The sequence below is a fragment of the Cynocephalus volans genome, chromosome 2, assembly GCF_027409185.1.
Source record: "Cynocephalus volans isolate mCynVol1 chromosome 2, mCynVol1.pri, whole genome shotgun sequence".
Lineage (NCBI taxonomy): Eukaryota > Metazoa > Chordata > Mammalia > Dermoptera > Cynocephalidae > Cynocephalus > Cynocephalus volans.
This window is the reverse complement of record NC_084461.1, coordinates 195823308-195846006: the sequence shown is the minus strand read 5'-3', so window position 1 is coordinate 195846006 and position 22699 is coordinate 195823308. Positions and strand designations below refer to the sequence as shown.

General features: G+C 42.4%; 1 protein-coding gene across 1 annotated transcript in view; it reads right to left on the bottom strand.

Annotated features, from left to right (window-relative positions):
• The window catches only part of CCDC60 (coiled-coil domain containing 60), a 178469-nt gene that overhangs the window by 88132 nt on the left and 67638 nt on the right, over positions 1–22699 (bottom strand). The window contains exon 2 of the mRNA XM_063087734.1: positions 751–830. Within this exon, the coding sequence (XP_062943804.1) occupies positions 751–830 (80 nt within the window). The remainder of the gene's footprint in view (positions 1–750; positions 831–22699) is intronic.

Here is a 22699-nt window from a genome sequence, read left to right as displayed (position 1 = left end):
CACGTCTCTTGTGTGTTTGTGCTGAAAGAGTCTCCATCTCATATTGTGCCTTGATTGCTTTGCCTAAAGCCCCATATTACAATCCCACCCGAGACCAAAAGGTCCCAGGAAGGAGTTAAGGGGTGAGGGGAAAAAAACCCCATCTTGCCACATAGAAATGAATAAAATATGGTCTTTTATTACACCATCAGGGAGGGAAGGAATGAGGAGGGAAGGTGGGGAGGGTGTGGACAGCGCTGTGTTCATGGCCATGTGAGGGGCACTTTAAATGCATTATTTCACTCAGTTCTCCTAACAACCTCATATTATTTTCATTTTACAGATAGGGAAACAGAGACCCAGCAGGTTAAATAACTCCTCCAAGGTCACCAGCAGGCAGTTGGCGGAGCCAGTGTTTGATACCGAGCTATCATGCTGTGGACTTGGAATAAAAAGGGAATATATTCTGGAGCACGTGGGAATTCTCTTGAGTTGGATTCAGATCCAGCAAGGTAAGAAGAGGAAGTTTTAGACGGGGGACTGGTATAGGCAAGCGTGTGAAGGAAGGTCCACTACAGATACTCTCTGAAAAGCCCAACCAAGAAATGGGTCCTGTCCACTGCTCCTTACAAGGTGACCCTCTGGTAAGTCTTCTGCTTAATGTTTAGAGCTGGGGGACACTGGGACTCGGCAAGGACTTGTAGGCACCACCCTGTAGCCTGCTCACCCCCTCAGGTTGTCTGCCAGTCATTCCCTGCAGCACTCACTCACCGGCTTCGTATAAGGTCTTTTTTGAGATTTGTTATTTCTTTGTTCATATACTTGACGCTCTTTGTTGGCTTGTCTGGGACCTGATGGGAAGACAAGACGTGAGAGTAAAGGGAGTGTTAATACAACTGTCACATCAAATGTGGCCAGGCTACAGGGGGCTTGTACTTTCATCTGAGGCATGTGGCTATGTTTGAGGGGTTCTGGGCAGCACAGAGTCCATCTCTACCCCAAAGAGAGGCCGTGTGGCACAGTGGACACAGGAAAGGCTTCAAAGACAGGTGTAGACAAGCTCCAGTGCTGGCCTGAACAAATTAACCTCTCTGGCCCTCAGTTTCTTCGGTAGAATGGAGGAATAATTCCTATATCCTGCTGTGAGGATTAAATTAATTGCCAAGTTCTTGACTCATAGCAAGCATCTGGATAGCAAGCACTTAATGAAAGCTACCATTATTAGCATTATGCTTAAAATGAAGCAAAGAATCAAACGTCAAAATAATTATTATTGTTGGTGGCATTGGCAGCTGATTTGGAGAGCTGAACCTGGTCAAGGTAAAGATGAAAATGTCCTTCCTCCTCCTTCCTGCCCCCATAGCAGGACTTTATGAATGAATTATTCACATGATTTTCAAGGGTTTTTCTTTCTCTTTTCTCTGTTCATTTGCCTTGACTAGACATAGGGGAAACCTCACAATACATAATTTTATTACTCAGGGGTTGATACTAGGTCAGCATAAAGAAGACAGTTACATTAAATATATTTTAAAATAAAATCACTTTTCTGAGCCCCCAGTTTGGAGAAACAATAGTCAGAATATTATCTGGATTAACCTGCTTTGAAACTAATTCTTATACATTAGGGTTTTTTTTTTTTTTTTAAATAAAAAGAAATACTAAGAAACTATGGGAAAATGAGCACTCTCAGATAAAGATGGTGGGAAAATACATTGGGATGACTTTTTTGGAAGGGCTGTTCATCAATACATACCAAATCCTTTAAAAGTGAGCATGCCCTTAGATCTAACACCCTCTGTCAAGCATCCTAAGGGAATATCCCTGAATGGAAACCAAGGTTCATAAACAAAAGTTTACCAGAATGCTACTTGTAATAGCAAACTCTTGGAAACCACCTATGTATCATTTCACAATATAAGACAGGTGACATAATTATGGTGCCCCTCAACAATGGGATACTACGCAGCAATTAAGTGTAATGGTAACATAACGATGTAAGTATATTTACTGATATACAGAGATGTTTGAGTACTTTGAGTGAAAAAAGACATTACAAAGTAATATTTATGGCATGATGCTATTTTTGTTTTTTAAAAAATGATCTACATGGTTATACACATATCAAAAGATATGGAAAGACATAGCTCCCTAATACGATGAATCTCTTTGGGGATCGGATTATGGCAGATTTTATTTCTTTTCCTTAGCTGGTGTGCGTTTCCTATGACTTTTCAATAAATATTAATCAGTTACATAAGAAACAAAGAGAAGATTTTTTAAAATGGCAAAGTGATGTTTGACAAAGGCTGATTGGTAGTGCCATATGTCCTGAGAGTGTTTTTCCAAGTCAGGGTGAGTGGGTCGGGTGTGCACTAAAAGAAATCTCTACATGGACATGTGGAGGCAGGCAAGGAGTTTTCTCTGCAGCCACCATTAGCAAAATTGGGCGATGGTGCCTGTTACTCTGGGCCTTGTAGGTGGAAAGAGGAAGGTAAGGAGTGTAGTTTTGTCAAAGTTGAACGATGAAGAGTGAGATAATGAAGTGGAGGGCAGGGACTGTTTCTGTCCTGCTTGATTCTCAACCATTTTTCTACTGCATCACCGAGGACATGTTTCCACACAAGGCAGCCCAGACTAAGGGTGAAGAATCTATGGCTATTTATAAACTGCAGCTACTACTTGCCCGCTCAAGAAAGCATATAGGATGCAAAAAAGTTTGTGGATAGCCTTGAATAAGCTCAACTGGATATGAAACCATGAAACTGTTTGCGAACTTTATCTCTTTAGCTATTATTAGTAATGAATTACAGGTAATGTATCTTGCTCATCTCAATACACCAAGGCGTTTCAAGTCCTTGTCTGAAAACTGATGGCAGACCCATTAGCTTTCATCTTGAGGGACAGGAGAAGTGAGCGGAGAGAGCCTCCTTGGAGGAGGCATGTAAGGGTCTCCAGGAGTACTTTCTCAAACTTTTACATAATGGCTGTTTGTTTTTCACCCAGCATTCATTCACCCTCCCTCTTGATACCGGTTTCCTGGTTATGCCTTTTGCTTCTCCCCGACTCAGCACTTGTCCTTTGGAAGATACACATGGTGCCAGCAGCAAGGTAGCTCACAATAACTGAAGCCAAACAGCACAGCCCATCCCCCATCACAGTGACTGGTTCGGGGATGGTCATGTGATCCAGTTTGGGCAAATGAGATGCAAGGATTTTCTAGGGGATTCTGGGAAGCATGATTCCTAGATCTCCTAGGAACCACACACAGAGTACTCTTTGCTTGCTGACTGTGAACGGGGAAGCAATCATCTCCTGGGAGTTGCCGGCAGCCATTTCATGCCCACGAGGGGAGCCAGGTACAGACGAAGGAGATGTGTGGAAGGCAGAGAAGAGAGGTGCTTTGATTTACTGATCAAACTTCACTAGAACCTGGACTTTTCATGAACATTTCCTTTATTATGTAAACCAGCCTGAATTCAGTTTTATGTTACCTGCAACCACAAGATTTCTATTGGAAATATGTCCCTCTCTTGGGAATGCCAAGTGTGGCAAGAGATCAAGAATTATTTTAACTAGCTCTTCTTCCCCTTCTCCTACCCCTCTTGAGAGACTGAGATCAGATGACCCCCATTCTGGTGCATTTTACAATGAAATGAGATCTGCCATGTTGAGATCAACTACTTGAAATCAAGTTTGCCTCTCTTTCTCTTTTTTTGAGCACCTCATTATATGTTTCCTGCAGGACCGAAGTAACTTTCCTAAAAGATATTGTGAACTAAGCATATTTATAAAGAAAGGAAAAATAAGCACATTAAAATTTTCCTGCTGGATAGTTTGAAAATGCATGATTAAAACCCCATTTGATATGACAGTAGTGTATCTGTCACTCCCCTAAACATCTTAAGTTTCAACTTCTTCATGAAACAATTATGATAATGTCCAACTTTCAAGCATTTTTTTTTCAAATGTCACCTAAAGATAGTTGCCATGTACCAAGAATTCACATCATGGTGTAGGAGTGAATTTGTATTGACTGGGATTGGTGCTGAACATCTTAGAGCAGCAAAGCTGAATTGTGTCCTCAACTTGACACAAATCTTTAGCAGGATCAGATGCACCCATAAACCCCACAACTATGTCAGCATTTCAATGGATTCTCAGGAAACCATTTTTGCATGACCACTGTTTAATTACAGTTATAATAAGCCAGTGGTAAGAACTGACACTGAATGAGGGAATTCTAGTTGCCAGGACATTTACTAACAACATCTGATATTAACAAAATTAAAAGTTTATAGGGCTTCTGGTCAAGATGGCAGAATAGATGGTCCCCAGGGTCACTCTCTCCCACAAATCTACCAATTTACAACTATTAAAAAGCAACGGCAGCCAAGCTGGACCACTAGAGATCAGGCAAAGAGGAGGAGAGACCTCTAGAGTGCATGAAAGTGGGAGAAGCCACAATAAAAGAAAGAACTGCTCTGACCATTTGGAGCCCCGGCTGCTTCCAGGCTAGAGCTGGTGAGCACACAGAGCAGGAGCTGACAAAAGCTCCAGCTGTGCCCTTTGGATGAAGTTGCTTGGTGGCTGCAGGGGAGAAGAGGGCCTTGGCGGCCCCCAGGCCAGCAAGACCACTAACGGGATTCCCGTGGACCCACATAGGAGCAAGAAGACACAACAACTGAAGAAAAGGAGCCACTCAGAGGCTGGTGAGTCATCAAAAGGGACTGGCGCATGGCCCATCTCATGGGAAATGTTTGGGGCATGGGTGGTGGGGGAGATGGGCCCACTGGGGGAACACTGGGGCACAGCAAGAACAGCTGATTTGCCCCCCAATCAGTTTAGGACCACTCAATGGAGACTGGTCAGGAATATAGAACTGCATGGGGTGCAATTTGCTGAATAGACTCAGGCCCAGACCAGTTTCTACACAACGCAGGTGCACTGGACCTCACAAGACCCAGAAGTACCTATAAAGTCGACCATTAAAACCTAAGCTAAACAAAAAGTCTTCCCCAGGAAATCAGCAGCAAAGCAGCAATTTAGCTCAACTACAGGGCTCAAGTGCTACTTCCCACAGGAAGTTCCCCCATTTTAGAAGTAAGCGAAGGGCAACAAATTAGTTCCAGTGCAGAGTTTAAGTGGTAGTAACAGCAAATAATGCAACACAGAACTGAAAGAAAAAACAAAATATCCACAGACCAGAGACAAAGTTTGATATTAACCAGTAAAGGTCTCCCATCACCAAAGAACACCTTTAAAACCTAGAAGGACTGGAAGTCCGCTGGGCTACCAAGCCAGGGAGGGGGAAGGGCTGGGAGCCTCAGCCATGCCCCCCAACACCTGCAACCGGCCCAGCGATGACCACAGTGCTACCACTGGAAGTCCCCTGGTCTCCCCTGCAGGAATGAGGGGGGTGCTATGGGCCTCAACCCTGCCCCTCTTTCTTCCTCCTTCTCCTACCCTATTTCCTTCCCCCTTTCCCTCTCCCTCTCTCCCCCAACTGCTCCGCAACAATATCATAGATTGTAAAAAAAAAATAAATAAATAAAACAATAGGCCTAAAAAAGTTTATAAAGCACCCCAAAATCACTCTCTTTACAACATTTCTAGAGGGCAATTTAGCCATATGTATGACAATTCTTAAAAACAGATAACCCCATGCCCCAGCAATTCTGCTTCTATCCAAGGAAATTATGTGGCAAGGATGAAAAGATTCATCCATGAGGATGTCTATCACAGCAGAGTGAATAATAGTGAAAAACACCTAAATGTCCAGTGAAAGGCATTGAGGGGATAAATCATGGTCTATCCAGACAGTTTTGGTGCCACCACTTAATTTTGCTATAGATGTTTATTTATGGACATGAAAAGGTGGTAATGGAATATAATTTCAGGTAAAAAAGCATGTTACAAAATGTAAAGAAATTAGATAATAGAGAAGTTTTAAGACTTACATTTATAAACTCTATAGAAATTTCTAGAAATTTATATTATCTGATACAAAATTATGTTTTAAAATATTGATATATGATAAGGCATATATATAATAATATAATATGCTAGAAGTAAATACCACAAATTGTTAATAGAGATATTATCTCAGGGTGTTTGAATTACAGGAAATTAAACGATATTTTTTTTTTATCTTGGTTATCTTTTTTCCTAATTTTTCTACAATTTACATATATTAATTCTCATAAAATAATAGCATTCTTCATGTTTGTAATGCAATTTTGACTAATTCTCTCAATGCAGGCAAAAAAATAAATATTTCATGCTGATTTATTCATTTACTTATTTATTTATTTTTATTGACACATAATTGATTGTGCATATCTGTGGGGTACACTGTTGAATATCAATAACTCTGTGCAGTAGGTGATGCTCAAACTGGGGTAATTTCTATATTTATCATTACACAATGTAATCATTTTTTTGTGGTCCTTTACTAATTTCTCACTAACCTCCCCTCTTCCCCTTTCCCTCCCTCCACTGGTGGCCTCTGTTCCATTCTCTCCTTTGAATGTTCAACAGATTATTGTATCTTTTTTTTTTCTTTTTTGTTTAGCTCTCACTTGTGAGTGAGGACATGTGGAATTTCTCTTTCTGTGCCTGGCTTATTTCACTTAACATAATTTTCTCTAAGTTCATCCATGCTGCTACAAATGGCAGAATTATTTTTATGGCACAGTAGTATTCCACTGTGTAAATAGACCACATTTTCTCTACCCAGTCGTTCGTCAACAGACAGTTAGGTTGGTTCCAACTCTTGGCTACTGTAAATAGAGCTGCGATAAACATGGGGACACAGGTATTCCTTTGACATGATGATTTCCATTCCTTTGGGTATATACCCAGCAGTGGGATTGCTGGATCATATGGCAATTCTATCTGTAGTTGTTTGAGAAATCCATGACATTTTCCATAATGGCTGCACCAATTTATAGTCCCACCAGCAGTGTAGGAGGGTTCCCATTTCTCTGCAACCTTGCCAGCATGTGTTATTCTATCTTTCTGATAATAGCCAGTCTAACTAAGGTGAGATGATATCTCAGTGTGGTATTGATTTGCATTTCCATTATGCTTAGTGAGGTTGAGCATTTTTTCATGCGTCTTTTGGCCATTTGTATAACTTCCTTTGAGAAATACCTGTTTGGCTACTTTGCCAATTTTCTGAATCAGGTTACTTATTTTTTTACTATTAAATTGTTTGAGTTCCTTGTATTTTCTGGATATGAATCCCTTGTTGGATGCATATTTTGCAAATATTTTCTTCCATTCTATAGGTTGTCATTTTACTCTGTTAATTGTTTCTTTTGCTGACAGAAGCTTTTTACTTTGCTATAATCCCATTTGATTATTTTTTTCTTTTGTTGCCTTGTGCTTTCGGGGTCTTATTTGTAAAGTCTTTGTCCAGTCCTACTTCCTGAAGTGTTTCCACTAGGTTTTCCTTGAGTAGTTTTATAGTTGTAGGTCTTACATTTAAGTCTTTAATCCATTTTGAGTTGATTTTGGTATATGACAAGAGGTATGGGTCTAGTTTCATTCTTTTACTTATGGATGTCTGGTTTCCCCAGCACCATTTATTAAGAGGAAATCTTTTTCCCAATGTATGTTCTTGGTGCCTTTGTCAGAGATCTGTTGACTGTAAATCTGTGGGTTGATTTCTGGGTTCTCTATTCTGTTCCATTGGTCTGAGTGTCTGTTTTTATGCCAGTACAAAGCTGTTTTGGTTACTTTATCTTTGTAGTGTAATTTGAAGTCAGGTAGTGTAATTCCTTTGGTTTTATTTTTTTTGCTCAGGATTGCTTTGGCTATTCAGGGTCTTTTGTTGTTTCATATGAATGTTAGGATTTTTTAAAAAATTTCTGTGAAGAATGTCACTGGTATTTTGATGGGGACTGCATTGAATCTGTAGATCACTTTAGGTAGTTTGACATTTTCACAATGTTTATTCTTCTAATCCATGAGCATGGAATGTCTTTCCATCTTTTTGTGTCCTTTTAAATTTCTTTCAGCAGTGATTTGTAGTTCTTGTTGTAGAGATCTGTCACCTCCTTGGTTAAATTCATTCCTAGGAATTTAATTTTTTTGGTGACTATTGTAAATTGGCTAGCTTTCTTGATTTCTTTTTCTGCTAGTTTGTTATTGGAGTATATAAACGTTACCAATTTTTGAGTGTTGGTTTGTATCTTGCAACTTTACTGAAATGGTTTATCAGCTCTAAGAGTTTTTTGGTAGACTCTTAAAGGTTTTCTATGTATAGGATCATGTCATCTGCAAACAGGGACAGTTTGACTGTCTTTTCCTGGTGTTGATTAAATTGAGTTATCTAAGGTTCTAGAATGATGTAAATTAATAGTTTATTTTAACACACTGTATCTGGCAGTGTCTAGGCGGGAAAATCAGAGCTCATGCAGGTAGTACAACAGAGGGAATTTAATATAGATGGAGCAGTTACAAAGGTGTTGGAAGATCTGAAAAGCCAAACAAGAAATGGCAAGACATCCATTTGTAGAAGAATGAAACTTGATCCGTATCTTTCACCATATACCAAAATCAACTCAAAATGGATTAGAGATCTAAATAAAGGCCTGAAACTTTAAAACTCCTAGAAGAAAACATAGGGGAAACACTCCAGGATTTAGGACTGGGCAATGACTTTATGAATAACACCCCAAAAGCACAGGCAACAAAAGAAGAAATAAACAAATGGGATTATATCAAACTAAAAAGTTTCTGCACAAAGCAAAGGAAACAATCAATAGAGTGAAAAGACATCCTACAGAATGGGAGAAAATATTTGCAAAAAATGCATCTGACAAGGGATTAATATCCAGAATGTACAAAGAGCTCAGACAACTTTACAGCAAAAAATAAATAAATAAATAAATAAAATAAAAAGTAAAAATAATAATAATAATCCAATTAAAAAATGGGCAAAGGAGCTGAATAGACATTTCTCAATGGAAGACATACAAATGGCCAACAGGTACATGAAAAAATGCTCAACATCACTAATCATCAGGGAAATGCAAATCAAAACCACCCTGAGATATCAACTCACCCCAAACAGACTGGCCATTAGAAAAATGACAGAGAATAACAAATGCTGGCAAGGATGTCGAGAGAGAGCAACACTTCTGCTGTGTTAGTGAGACTGTAAATTAGCACAGTCATTATGGAGAGCAGTATGGAGGTTCCTTAAATAACTATAGATAGAAATTCCATATGATCTAGCAATCCCACTCCTAGGGATATATCCAGAGGAATGGAAAACATCAGGTGGAAGGCATGCCTGCACTCCCATGTTTATTGCAGCTCTATTTATAATAGCCAGGCAATGGAGCCAACCTAAATGTCCCTTGGTGGATGACTGGATAAGGAAAATGTGGTATATCTACACAATGGAATACTACTCATCCATAAAAAAGAATGAAATTCTGCCGTTTGCAACAATGTGGATGAGCCCGGAGAAAACTATCCTAAGTGAAACAACCCAGGTACAGTAAGAGAAATACTGCATGTTCTCACTCATAACTGGGAGCTGAATCCATAAATAAACAAATGTACAAAAGAGACAGAAGAAAGAAAGAAAGAGACAACAATCACAGTAATACATTGAACTTTTAGAAAACTAGAAGTGGAAAAGGGGAGGGGAGGGGGAGATGGAGGGGGCTAATTAGGAATTGGTCAATGAACACAAAGAATGATCACATATTGTAATGTTGTAATGATGAATAAGCTAACTATACTGATCTAACCACCACACATTCTACACAATTATTGAAAATCAACGTTGAACCCCACATGTATATATAGTAAAAAAAAAAAAAGAAAAGAAAAAGAAATGGCAAGACAAGCTAAAGGTTAGCAAAAGACAGAAGCCTCTACCATCTCCAGGGATGGAAGGATTAAAGGAAGAGGTGGCCTTCAAAAGCCCTGAAATCAGGCCACCTGGCCCAAGTTGGACTCATGGAGAAGATGTGGTTTTAGTTGGAGGTGCCACCAGAAACTTAGCGAGGTGAGGAGAAACACCTTGACTTCTCCTTTATTCTCACCCTCCAGTCTTCTTCTGGTGCCTTCTATTGGCTGAACCTACTTGGAAGCCAGCTGACAAGGGCACCTGGGAAGTGTAGTTTGTAAGAATCAGCTCCTTGTAGGGAGCAGGAAATGGAAACTAGAGCCAAAAGCAAATGGTTATGCTTGTAGCTTCTGCAAAAGCCTTGGCCCCAGGCTACTTTTGGACCATAAATCTGGCTCTTCTCTTAATTTAATCAAGGACCATTTCACAGATGGTAACTTTGGATATTCCTTATCCTTTGATCCTAAGCCTGAGGTTCTCAGAATTTTCCATGGCTTAAATGCATATCCAGAGTTGGAATCATTTTCTCTCTCTCAAAATCGTTATCAAAAGACCATGACTTTAGGGGATCCAGAACACTCCTACTTCTCCCAGTTTCTTTCCCTAGGAAGTATTGTGTATTCCAGATCTTTGCAGAGCACCTCCTCCCTCATCAAAACTTATCTGTCCTATGTCCCACACCTGTAGGTCCTTATATTCCCCTGACACTGATTAATATGTCTCCCTACCCAGGTAATACATATGCAATACAGTTCCACATTTATGATTTTATTCTGGTTATGAAACTAACTAACGAACGTCTTGAAAAATCAGGAAAAGATAAAAAACACTAGGAGAAAATAAAATACAACTAATCCCATCGTCATCTCTGTGGATGTCCTTTGTTTTGCTTTCTCTGACATCTGAAGCCTGGTTGCATAAAAACCATCTCAGGGACAGCTAATTTTTATTTTCTGTCCTTGCTTCCCTTAGATGTGCCATTGGCCTTCAGAGCCTTCAGTTTTTCCATTGTTCTGCAGAGTGTGGGTGATGACTCCATTTTTTGTTTCTTGTAAAACAAAAGTCAAGTCTCTGCCTTGCCCACCATTCCTACAGCATGTGCAAACAGCATCCTTTCTTTGATCTGTGAGTCTTTGAGAGAGAGCAGGACTGTGAGAAATGCCTTGTGGCGTCCTATAATATATCAGGTTAAAAGCTGATAAATGGAGGTTGGGGGGGCATTGAGAGTGGAGAATCATAGTGGAGTCTTAGGCGTGGATGGTATTTTCAGTTGGCACCCTCACATCTAATATTCATGTGCTGGGACTAAATAGTAGTTTTGGAAGTGATTTGGATTAAACCAACAGTTGAGAAGTGGAAGGTAGCAGGAATGAATGGAAAGAGCTCTGCTGTCCCAAAGACCCAGGTTTGAGACTTGGCTCTGAGTTGAGTGGCTTTGAGAACATTACATTCACTCCCTGTGTCTCAGTTTCCTCATCTGTGAAATGGAGCTAATGCTAATCCTACCAATAACCTTATTGTTCACCTATGTGCCATGCACTATCCTATGTGTGTTCTTACTTGAAATACATGATTGCAGTTAGTCCTTACCATATTATGATTCCCATTTTATAGGGGAGCAAGTGGAGGCTTAGAGAGGTGAAAATTACATGCCATTAAATGTCAAAGCCTGGGTTTGAACTCAAGTTCAAGTGACATCAGAGCATGTGTTCTTAATGGCAGTTTCATTCTGCCTCCCCTCGACCCCTCCCCCATTTTGCATAGTGGGGACTAAATAAGAAACAGCAGTTGCTTGCTACTGATTTACAGACACTACTTCCAATGCTCTTGCCCTGAATTTTGTTAAATTTCATCATAAAGAATTTTATATGGCAGAAAATCAGAATGATTTGTTGAAGGTCATGGCCAGAAAACCAATCTTCTAAATATCTGTTGTTCTCTGTGTTTTATGAAAGAATATTCCAAACCCATCTTTGTTATTCCTTAAAATATGGTCTACTTCCTAGAATCAGATTAAGATGGAAATGAATTCCTGTTAAATGCGCCTGGGCTGATACAGACATCAGGGGAACAGCTGGGATGCTCGTTTGAGTGGTGAGGGGGAAGGGAGACTGTTTGGAAAGAGAGTGCGGAGGAGCCAGCGAGATGATTAACAAACTTCGGGCTCCTTATGGAGAAGCTGTGAAGAAAGAAGTAGGCGGGGGTGGGCAGCATCACTGCAAGAGCACACACGTGAGCCCAGAGCCCTTCACTTGCACACCAGTGTTTAAGCTCTTGGTGATTTTATGGTGGTGATAAGCACTTTCCGTTGGGGGGAGTGAGATTTTTTAAAAATTTATTTTACTTTTTGTCATAAGGGTATAAGACAGGCACCTACCTCCACAGGGATAACCCTGAACTAGTGACCTCATCCACTTCAAACTGAAATATGAAGTGTGCTACTGAATTCTTCAAAGGCTGTCTTCACTGAAGGCAGGCTGCACCTTTCTGAGAGTATTTTGATTCAGCCTCCTTTCTCTGTCCCCCTCCCCTTTCTACTTATGGACCCAGGAGAAAGGAAGTTGAGGGCCTGGGGACTGGAAGGGAGAGGTGGTGGAAAGGGGGACTGTCATCTGGGGAGATGAGCAAGTCCTCTGCTGACAACCCAATGCGAGACTAAGTGGCAGGAGTCCTTTAGGGGAGAGGGGGATGAACAATGATCCCTGGGGAAAAAAGCTTCTGATATCCAGCTCCTGGAACGGTGCCTGGCTCTGACTGCATTCGGTCCTTGCTGAATGAGTGGAGACACGAATGTATTCCAGTTACAAAGTCTAAGACCACAGGTTAATTTTTAGTTACGAAGGGAACGAGGTACCCGTACAATGGTGAGATCGGGCAGACACCACCTTAACCATCATGGCTACACTTAGCATCACCAGTGATGTGACAAACTGATACCATGTGCCCCTGAAGTGATTCACTGGGGAGGACACAGCACCACCTATGTAGTTACATCACCTATGTACATTTTCTGTCCCTCCCATGTCCAATCTGAGTCTAGTCACAAGGAAGCACAAGGAAGCAATTGGAACAATGAAAACTGGGGTCATTCTGCAAAATAAATGACCTGGATGCTTAAGAAATGTCAATGTCTGTATCAATTGGGGACTCGGGGAAGCTCACAGGGAGAGCCTCAGACCATGACGCAGACCTAATAGAGTCCAGCCAGTGCAACAGGGAGCTCCAGAGCAGAGACTACTCAGAACAAGTGTCCAAGCATGGGGCAGAAATGGTCAGTGCTCATTGATTTGGAGCTGCCGGGCATGAAAGCTGCTAAGGATCCAGAAAGTGCCAGCAGCTGGAGGATCTCAGCAACCTGCACTCCTATGACTGAATGGCAAGTTCTTTCTTGGAGAGAGACCCAAGGGATACACACTCTTTGGCTTCCAACATGCCAGGAAAGAGGAAAAAGGCAGAGGATCTGTTTCTTTAGGAAACCATGGGGGACGTGATAACTAAATGCAATGCATGACTCCTTGACTGGATGCTGGACTGAAAAGACAAAGCTATAAAGGACATTACTGGGACAAGGGGGGAAATTAAATGAACTGTATCTTAGAGAATACTATTGGATTACTGTACAGTTAAAGTATTAATTGTATTGGAGAGAAGAATGTCCTTAAGTAACACATGCTGAAGTGTTTAGGTGTGAAGTGTTTAGGTGGGAAGTATCTGCAGATGATCTCAAAGGGCTCAGTTTAAAAGTATTATAAATATATACACACATATGTATACACATACATATATACACACACTATATAGGCATATACATACTTACGTATGTAAAATACCATGACAAACTCTTAAAGCAAAATGTGGCAAAAACTGAACAGTGAATGTACTATTCTCAAAACATTTCTGTAGGTTTAGAATCTTTTGCAATAAAAAGTTGGGGGGAAAGAGATGAACTGACTGAAGCCACAGTTTCAAGTTTTCCTTTGCTACAGTTCATTCTCTTGGGTTGTCTTCAAGTGTTAGTAAAGAGGGGTGGTCTATGGAAGGGGTGCTTCGGGAATAAAGGAAGGGTCTGCGCTTCTTGCTGACATTCAGGGTGGGGGCCTGGATGAAGTTGGGAAATAGAGGAAGGGCCCATGCTCCTGAGGCTGGAGAGATTGGGGCTATTAGAGCATACAAGTCACCACCTGTAATATAGTGCTTTCGTTTGTTTGTTTTAGCTGCTGTCTTGACCTACTTTTGAGACCCTGGCTAGATGGGTCAGTTCCTCTTCTTGAAGAGCTAATTACGTCTACACCCTCCATCACTTTCCTTCTCGGGCTCTCACACTCAGGGGGCCACCATGGACCTGCCTTAATCACCCCTGGGTCAGCCACCAGTCAGGCAACTAGGGACAGGCCCTGATGTTATCTAATAGGGGTAACTACTCTTTAAAAGAAAATTGGATGCCTTTACTAAAGGGGGATCATATGCCTGGCAGCCAAAAGCTACCAATGGAAAAGGAGGAGGAAAAAGAAGAGAAGGAGGAAGGGCAGGACGAAGGAGGAGGCAGAAGAGGAGGAAGGAGATTCTTGCTGATGTGTTCCAAGAAGTAAAGATAACCCGTTCCCTCCTCCAGGCAACACACAAGGTTTGGTTTATCAAGGTCTCTCACCCTCAGCGCTACTGGCATTTGGAACCAGATCATAATGTGTTGTGGGAGGCTCTCTTGTACACTGAACTATGTTGAGTGCATCCTGGTCTCTACCCACTAGATGCCAGCAGCATCCCTCCCCCAAGTCATAACAATGAAAATGTCTCCAGATGCTGGCAAATGTCCTCTGAGGGGCAAAACCACCCTCAGATGAGAACCACTGAGTTAAACTCTGATGGGAGCAATCTCTTTATAAGGATCCCATATTAAATTCTGGCCCAACTCTTGATTTGGGGGGGAACTTTTAGGAAATCTAGGACATCTGAAAATATAAACAGCAAAATAAACATTCTGTCTAATGATGTGTGGTTTATCTGTCCATCAGTCCTGCTTCAGGCTGGAACCCTTTCTGCATGTAGATTTATTTTGAAGTAAAAATCTATTGAATTCTGTGAGGGAAGTTGTACTCAGCAGGGTCCCCCCAGCCCAAAGATTTGGATTTTTCTGCGTAAGTTCTATTTGCTCTTTGTATGAGGCGTCAGTAATGAAGAACTACATTTCTACCCTGGATGGTCCTGGTGTGTGTTTGTGGGTGATTTTTCCCTGTTTGTCCCACAGTAGATATTTTATTTATATTGCCTTATTTAATCCTCAGGCCAACCCTATAAGGTATCTTTATTGACAAAAAGGAAACCCAGGATCTGAGAGGTTAAGTCACTTATCCAGGGTCACACAGATAATAAGTGATGGGGCTCAGCATTTTCCACTCCTTGACACCCTCCCTTGCCCTTATCCAATCTAGGCCTGCTGCCGGCCTTTATGAATTAAAGTTTTACTGGAACACAGTGACATCCACGCACTTCCTAGTGCCCATAGATATTTTCCTGTTATAACAGCGGAGTTGAGTAATTGCGTCAGAGACTGCATGGCCTGCAAAGCCTAAAATGTTTATCTGTCCCTTCACAGAAAACGTTGACTAACCGCTCAGCTAATTCATCCAGTCCTGTTGACTTTACTTCCCAAAGAGCTCTCATATCTGTCTTTCCTCTATCCCCACCAGTGTCATTCCTATGCTGCTGCAAGCCACCATCGACCCTCCCTGCACAATAGACATAGCCTTCCAATGACTTCCCTCCTCCCTTCTTATCCCCCTTGGCCATTGTCCACACAGGTGGCCTTCCAAAATGCACATCTGGTCCCATTACTCCCTTGCCTAACACACTTTAAAAATGTTCCTTATTGTTCTTAAAGCCCAAAGTCCTTCCTGGGAACTACAGCTCTGTGTGATCTGGCGCCTGCCTTCAGTGTTACTTGGGACTGCTTCCGTCCTGATCTCTAGGGTCCAGCTACACCAGCCTCTTTGAAGTGTCTTGTGTGTGCCATGCTCCTTCTGACCACAGGGTCTTTGCATCTGCTCTTCTCTCTCCTGGGATGCTCTTGTGCAACCCTTTCCCCGTCAACTCGTTAGCTCTGGCTCATCCTTCAACTCTCTGCTGGGATCCATTCCATGATCTCTGTAAGCTTGGCAGCCTGTTATATTAGGATGTACAGGTTGGACACTGCACAACTCTGGAGAGATACACTATCCACATTTTAGTCTATGTGAATGGAATCTCTTTATGGGGGTGGGGTGGCCAGTGGGAAGGAAGAGTGTCCAAGTCACCTAAAATGACAAATTACTGGTGAATTGCTACACATCAGCACTGTAGTAAGCATTTTATGCCATCAATCTCATTTACTTTTTCCAACAACCCAACGAGACAGTTCTTAATAAAATGTCTTTTACAGAAGAGGAAATGAGACCATAGAGGAAGTTGTTCAAGGTCACGCAGCTAGTCAGCTTTCAGAGCCAAGACTAGAACCCCAGCCTCCCTGCATGTAAAACTTGGGTCCTCAGCCAATAAGCCTCCCTGAAAATGCAAAGTCTTCCAATCCTTCATGCTGGAGGGAAAGATGACATTATTACAGTGTTTGTTTCTTAAATCTTCCCCACCTTCTAAGGAAGGTAGTTGGTATGCTGCAAAGGAAGATGAGAGTATGGAGGGATTCTGAAGAAGCGCAGGGAGATAGTGAAAGGCTCCAGCTAATAAAATCAGAGTGCTATATTATGGAGGGCAAGGAGGGAGTCTGGGGCTAGGAGTGAAGGGGGGACTAACATTCAGAAAAAAAACCCACAAGCTTTTAAAGGGCTGTTTTATTGGTTTTTTCTGCACAGGGTGCAAGGTAAACTTCTTATCCATCTTTTCTGTGAACCCTCCAGTAAAATCTACATTATGCACTGGGACTTTTAGACTGAGAATTGGGTTTTGAGGGGCTTTATGAGGTGTGAGCCACAGCCCAAGGTGAGTGAGGGGGAGCAGAGGTGGACAAGTGACAGATTCAGGGGTAAAACAGGATGTGGAGTCAGAGCCCCAGATCAATGCCCCGCTACCTGTGTGACCCCAGGAAAGTTATTTCCTTTGTACATCAGAGCTCCGATCTGGCACCTGCCAGATCTGGATAGATCCACCTGTCTCTATCCAAGAGCTGTGAGGATACTGAGACATGCTTGGTACACAGGGATTTGTGAACCAAACATACCAAGGAAATGTTAACCATCACTGTCAGTATATCATGAGTACCTGTACTTAGGTTTTTATACTAAGTTATAAGTGAAAAATATAACTTGAGTTAGATTATGACAATGTTCCCAGATAAACTCATTAAGGGCAGATTAAGGCTATTAACCCCCACAGGATCAGCAACGGTAGCGATGTAGCGATGTAACAGTAGGTGGCACTAGATGCCACAGTTTTCAATCAAGTCCTGGTTTCTCTCAATCTGTCTTTCTCTGCCTCCCTTCTCTCTCACTTGATTGAAGTGGAAATTGGCTGCCAGCATCAATGAGCCCTCATCAGCCCTGGGACTGAGCTGGCATGCCAGCAGCCAGTGTGCTATCACCAGTTTAAAAAAAATAATCAAATACATTAACCTCATAAGCTCTTTTGAAAGGCTGGATATGAGGGGCCAGCAGTCTAGCTGTCAGGCACCAGTAGCCAGTGAGAATCCTTGTGATAGGCTGGGGGCTGCCATTCAAAGTTCCGGAGGAGCTCCAGGAAGCGGACCCCAGAATGGGACAACCGCTCTACCCTGTATTGTGAACCTCGCCGATGGTACTTCTGTTTAATAACGATAAAAGTGCCTAAGTTCTCAGTACTTCCCTCATGTCTGGAAACGGGTTAGGTTAGAAATGGCAAGTGGGTGTCAACTTGAGTGTCAGCTCAATCCACCCATGAGAAGTCATGGCTGTCTGGAGCGCCCTACAGTCCAATCTCATCAGAAGAGATTTCTGTGATTGATTAGCAATGTCTGCTGTGGACCCAGGAGGGAACAGCAGCACCAGTGACACACACTTGCCATTCCTGTGTGGGGCACTTCACCTGCCTTTTTTCATCGGATGCTTAAAACCACCCCAAAAGCTGAGTAGTAGAGTGGTGTGATTATTATTATTACCTCTATTTTATGATCGAGAGACTTGAGACGCAGAGAAGTTAAGTAATTTGCCTGAAGTCACTCAGCTAGTGAGAGGTAGAATCAGAAGTTCAACTTGTCTAGTTGACTGGAGGGCTCTACCTATTGCTTTCTCACACCACAATTTATTTCCTTTCTTGGAAATGACACAAATTGTTTGTCAATTCATCCTGGAGAAATGAAACAAGTAGCGGTGCAAAAAAGTTTCCTTTCACATTGTCAATGTCCTAGTAAGGAGGGTGTGTGTTGGGGATTAAGCCCCTGTGTGGCTTCTTCAATCTGCTTTCTCTTCCCTTGAAGAAGAAGTTGACATTTCTGCAACAATGAAATGAACCTCCCTGAAGGTCCAAAGAAACCCAGCCTCCCATTGGTTAATAACTTTCAACCTCGTTTTTCACAGGAGAGGCAGAAGCAGAGCTGAGCTTAAGTCACTGGTGAAAGAGAAAAGAGCCAAGATAAAGAAGAGCTGGTTGTGGCTGGTTATGGCTAGTTGGAGCTGGTTGGAGCTTGACCCTGGGGATGAGCCTCCATGTGCTTTCAGGGCTGCTGGGATATGAATTCTAGGATGCTGTCCCCAGGAAGCCACTCAATGCCAATTTACATGGACCACATTATGAGGCTCAGGGAGGGGCAAGAGCAGCTCGCATATTTTTTAAATATCTGAGTTAGATAAATATTCTGAGTTAGAAACTGACGGGATGTGATGCTGGCAAAGACACCATCCTTGTCCTTAGGGAGCTCAAGGGTTAGTGGGGAAGACAGGCATCAAAAAGGCAACTCAACTGCAATGTGGTAAAGTGCAGGGACCAGGCACAGCTTGGTGGCTGGAAGGCTTATCAGCAGAGGTTCAGACAGAGCAGAGTGCAAAAGGTGGAGGGAAGGGTGTGTCGGGGCTCAGAACACAATAACCCAAAGTATGGCACCTTGGCATACTGAGTACTTTGAGTTGAAGGAGACTGGAAGTTCTCAGAAGCAGGGTCTCCCTGACCGTCTCCCAACCTCCTTTCTCCATCTCCCAATTCTTCTCCCAAAGCAGGTCGCAGAAACTAGAACTCCTGTTCCCCAAAGAAAGACATAAAGCCTACAAAGGTTGCTCTTTGACCTTCTCCCTTCCCCCTGCAGGTCCTCATGTGACAGGTGTCCTGCCCCAAACCTGGGGGAAGGAATGTCTTACAGAGACAAAGCAATGAATCTGAACAAACAGGCCTTGCTGAAGTCCCCCTGCCCAGGTATAATACCTTAGATTGTACCCCTTTTTGTCCAACCATGTTTCTCCACAACCTTCCACTTCTTTCATTGGACATAGCATAAAAACTCAGTTTTCCCTGGATCTTTATTTCTGAAGGCTTTAATGTCACGTAAAATTTTGTTTAATAAATTTATTATGCTTTTCTCTTGTTAATCTGTTTTTTGTTACAGGGGTGTCAGCCAGGACCCGTGTGATAGGTGAGGAAAAGGTATTACTTTCTCTCCTCTCCAGGTGTTTCAGACAGAGGGAACAACAAGGAGCTTGGGATGGCTGGAAGGAAGAGTAAGATGGGAGGAGGTGTCATGAGGGTTCTTCTGATGTCCCCAAGCAGAAGAGACCACACTTGAAGCTGACAATGCTGCTGAGAAGCCATGAGAAGCCACTTCAGCAACATCAGCTCAGGGCCGAGGGCCTCAGCTAAGGACTGAAGGTTAAGTATTGAGTTTTATTTAGTTTTACTTTTTTTTTGTTAATATAGTGTGTTTTCAAATAGGTAGTGTTTTCAAAGGGTTTAAAAACATACCAAAGGGTACATAGCTAAAAAATATTGCTTCCACTTTATCCTCAAGCCATTCATTTCCCTCCCTGGAGATGCCTAGTGTTGCCAAGTTCATGTGTATCCTTCGAGAGAGATGTTGTATAAGCAAACACACACACACACACACACACACACACACACACACACACACACATTTTTTCCGACCACAAGCTTCCCCTTGGCACATAAATACACAAGTGGCAGTATTGTTTGTACCCTGATCCCCCCCCCAACACATAAATACATCTTGGAGAGTGTCTGAGTATCAAGGGTGTGTAGGAGACTGGAGCAAGATGGTGCCAAGCTGTCCAGTCTCTGGAGCTGGATCTGGGAACAGGCGTGGTAGCTGAGAAGCCGTTGTCAATCCAGTAGCCCCCTTACCCATGGGGATATGTTCCAAGACCCCCAGTGGATGCCTGAAACCACCCTGTGAACAATTTCTTTTTCCTTGTTCACAATTTCACAGATAGATGATTTGTTCTTACCATAGATCTTAGTTAGCAACCTCAGCATATGATTTTTTTCTTTCCTTATAGAGAACTTTCACCTTTTCAATTAAAGGAAACACTTTACGGTTTCTCTTTAGCATGTCTGAATTGCCAGCATCACCCCTCTTGCCATTTGGGGCCATTATTAAGTTCAGTAAGGGTGATTTGAACACAGCACTGCAATGCTGCAACTGTCGACCCGATGGCCAAGACTGCTGCTAAGTGACCAGCAGGTGGGTGGAGTATACAACATGGGCATGCTGGACAAAGAGATGAGGCACGTCCCAGGCAGGATGGTGCAAGATTTCATCTCACTGTTCAGAACGGTGTGCAATTTAAAACATATGACTTCTCCAGAAAATTTCTGGAATTTTCCATTTAATAGTTTCGGATGGTGGTTGACCTCAGGTGACTGAAGCCACAGAAAGCAAAACCATGAATAAGGAAGGACTACTGTATATGGATTGGAGCTTGGAGAAGAGGATGAAATTGGAGATTAAGGTATGGGATGCTGAATTAACTGTCAGAGAGAGAGACGGGGGTGAAAGGGAGAGAGAGAGAGAGAGAGAGAGAGAGAGAAAGAGGGATGGAAAAGGGGAGGAGATGATACTAAGAAGGCCAAGGACTGACACAAGAGGAAAACTGTCCAGGAACAGAGTACCAAGGAGAAGATACAGAAAAGTCTGCCTGATTTTGTAAATAAAGTTTTATTGGAACACAACCACCACTCATTCATTTACATAGTGCCTATGGCTGATTTCCCATTATAAGGGTAGAGCCGACTAGTTGGGACAGAGAATGTATGACCTACAAAGACTAAAATATTTACTGTCCGACTCTATGAAACAGTTTGCTGAGCCCTGGTTTAGAAGAATGAAGCATGCTTCCTCATGGACTAATTTCAAGCCATAGATTATTTTCAAGGTCAAACAAAAATACCACCCAAAATAAACAAGGGCAGTGATTCCAAATCTCATCCCATCAATGTGCCAATGGTGCAGTGGTGACACGGTTTTTTCCTATAATTCTAGCCATTATCTCTCCAATCCTGTTTGAGAAGATTGGACGGCTGAGAGTTATAGAAGTTAGGGGTGGAGAATTGCAGTTCATTCCCTGGCTCTCATGTGCGTAAAACCTACAGACATAGAGAACCTTTTATTTTTTATTTTATTTTATGTTTTTAAAGAAAATGGGTATTGGGTGGAATCCCAGCTTTCTATGCCTACAAAATCCCCAAACACGTATCTTTTCTCATTTCTTAATTATTTGTTGGTGTGAGGACTGGAGTACATTTTGGTGATAATAATGGTGTCATTCATTAAGGGCTAACTTCTGCTTGGCTGATGCAATGCCCACTCTTCCACACACTGCAAGTGGACCTTCAGTACACACCCAGGCAACTTCCCAAGGTGTCACTGATGTTCTTTTTGGTTGTCACAACTTGCTGGAGAGTGCATCTAATGGGTAGATGCCGGCAATGCTACTAAACATTCTACAATGAACAGGACAGTCCTTCCTCCCACAAAGCTGTATCTGGTCTAAGCTGTCGAGAGTGCTGAGATTGAACAAGGTTATTATAGATGAGTGCTGTGCTTTGATTTCTCCTGGAGGTCTGACAGCATTCAGCACCTGGCTTGTTGATGGTCAGGATTTAGGTGTTTTCCCCCTACACCTGTCTATGGTAGGCAGCCTCCAAGGTGGCCTCCAGTGATCCCCACCTCCTGGTATCATGCCCTTGTATAAGCCCCTCTCCTGGAGGGTGGGCTGAACGCAGCAACTCACTTATCACTAATAGAATATGGCAAAAGTGATACAATGTCACTTCTGAGATTAGGTTACAGAACGGACATAGTTTCTGCCTTCTACATCCTCTTTCATTCTGGGGAAAGCTTGCTTCCAGTCTGTGGGCTTCCCCCTGGGGGAGGCCCATATAACAGGGAAGTGACATCTCTAGCCTTCAGCCAGTGAGCACCTGATATCTGCCAATAGCCACATGAGTGAGCCTGGAAGTGAACTCTTATCTGGTTGAGCTTTGAGGTGACTGCAGCCCCAGCTACCATCTTGACTGTGGCTTCAGGACACACCCTGAGCCATATGCCCCTAGCTAAGCCATGCGTGGATTCCTGCCCCACAGAAATTGTGAGATAATAAATGTTTGCTATCTTAAGCTGCTAAGTTTTTGAGTAATTTGTTACGTGGCAATATATAAATAAAAGAAAGCCATAGAGAAATAAGTTACCCAAAGGAAAACAACTTGGGTTACACAAACCCATTTAGTTTCTCTTTAGGGCCTAGTCACAGGATTGATAAAACTTCTTTGAGCATATCTGTCTCATCTATTGGCAAGGAAAAAATACTGGCCCATTGCAGGGTGCGAATTGGCCTGGACATGACTTGGTTGCAAACAGGATCATTCCATAACTGATCTCCCACAGGA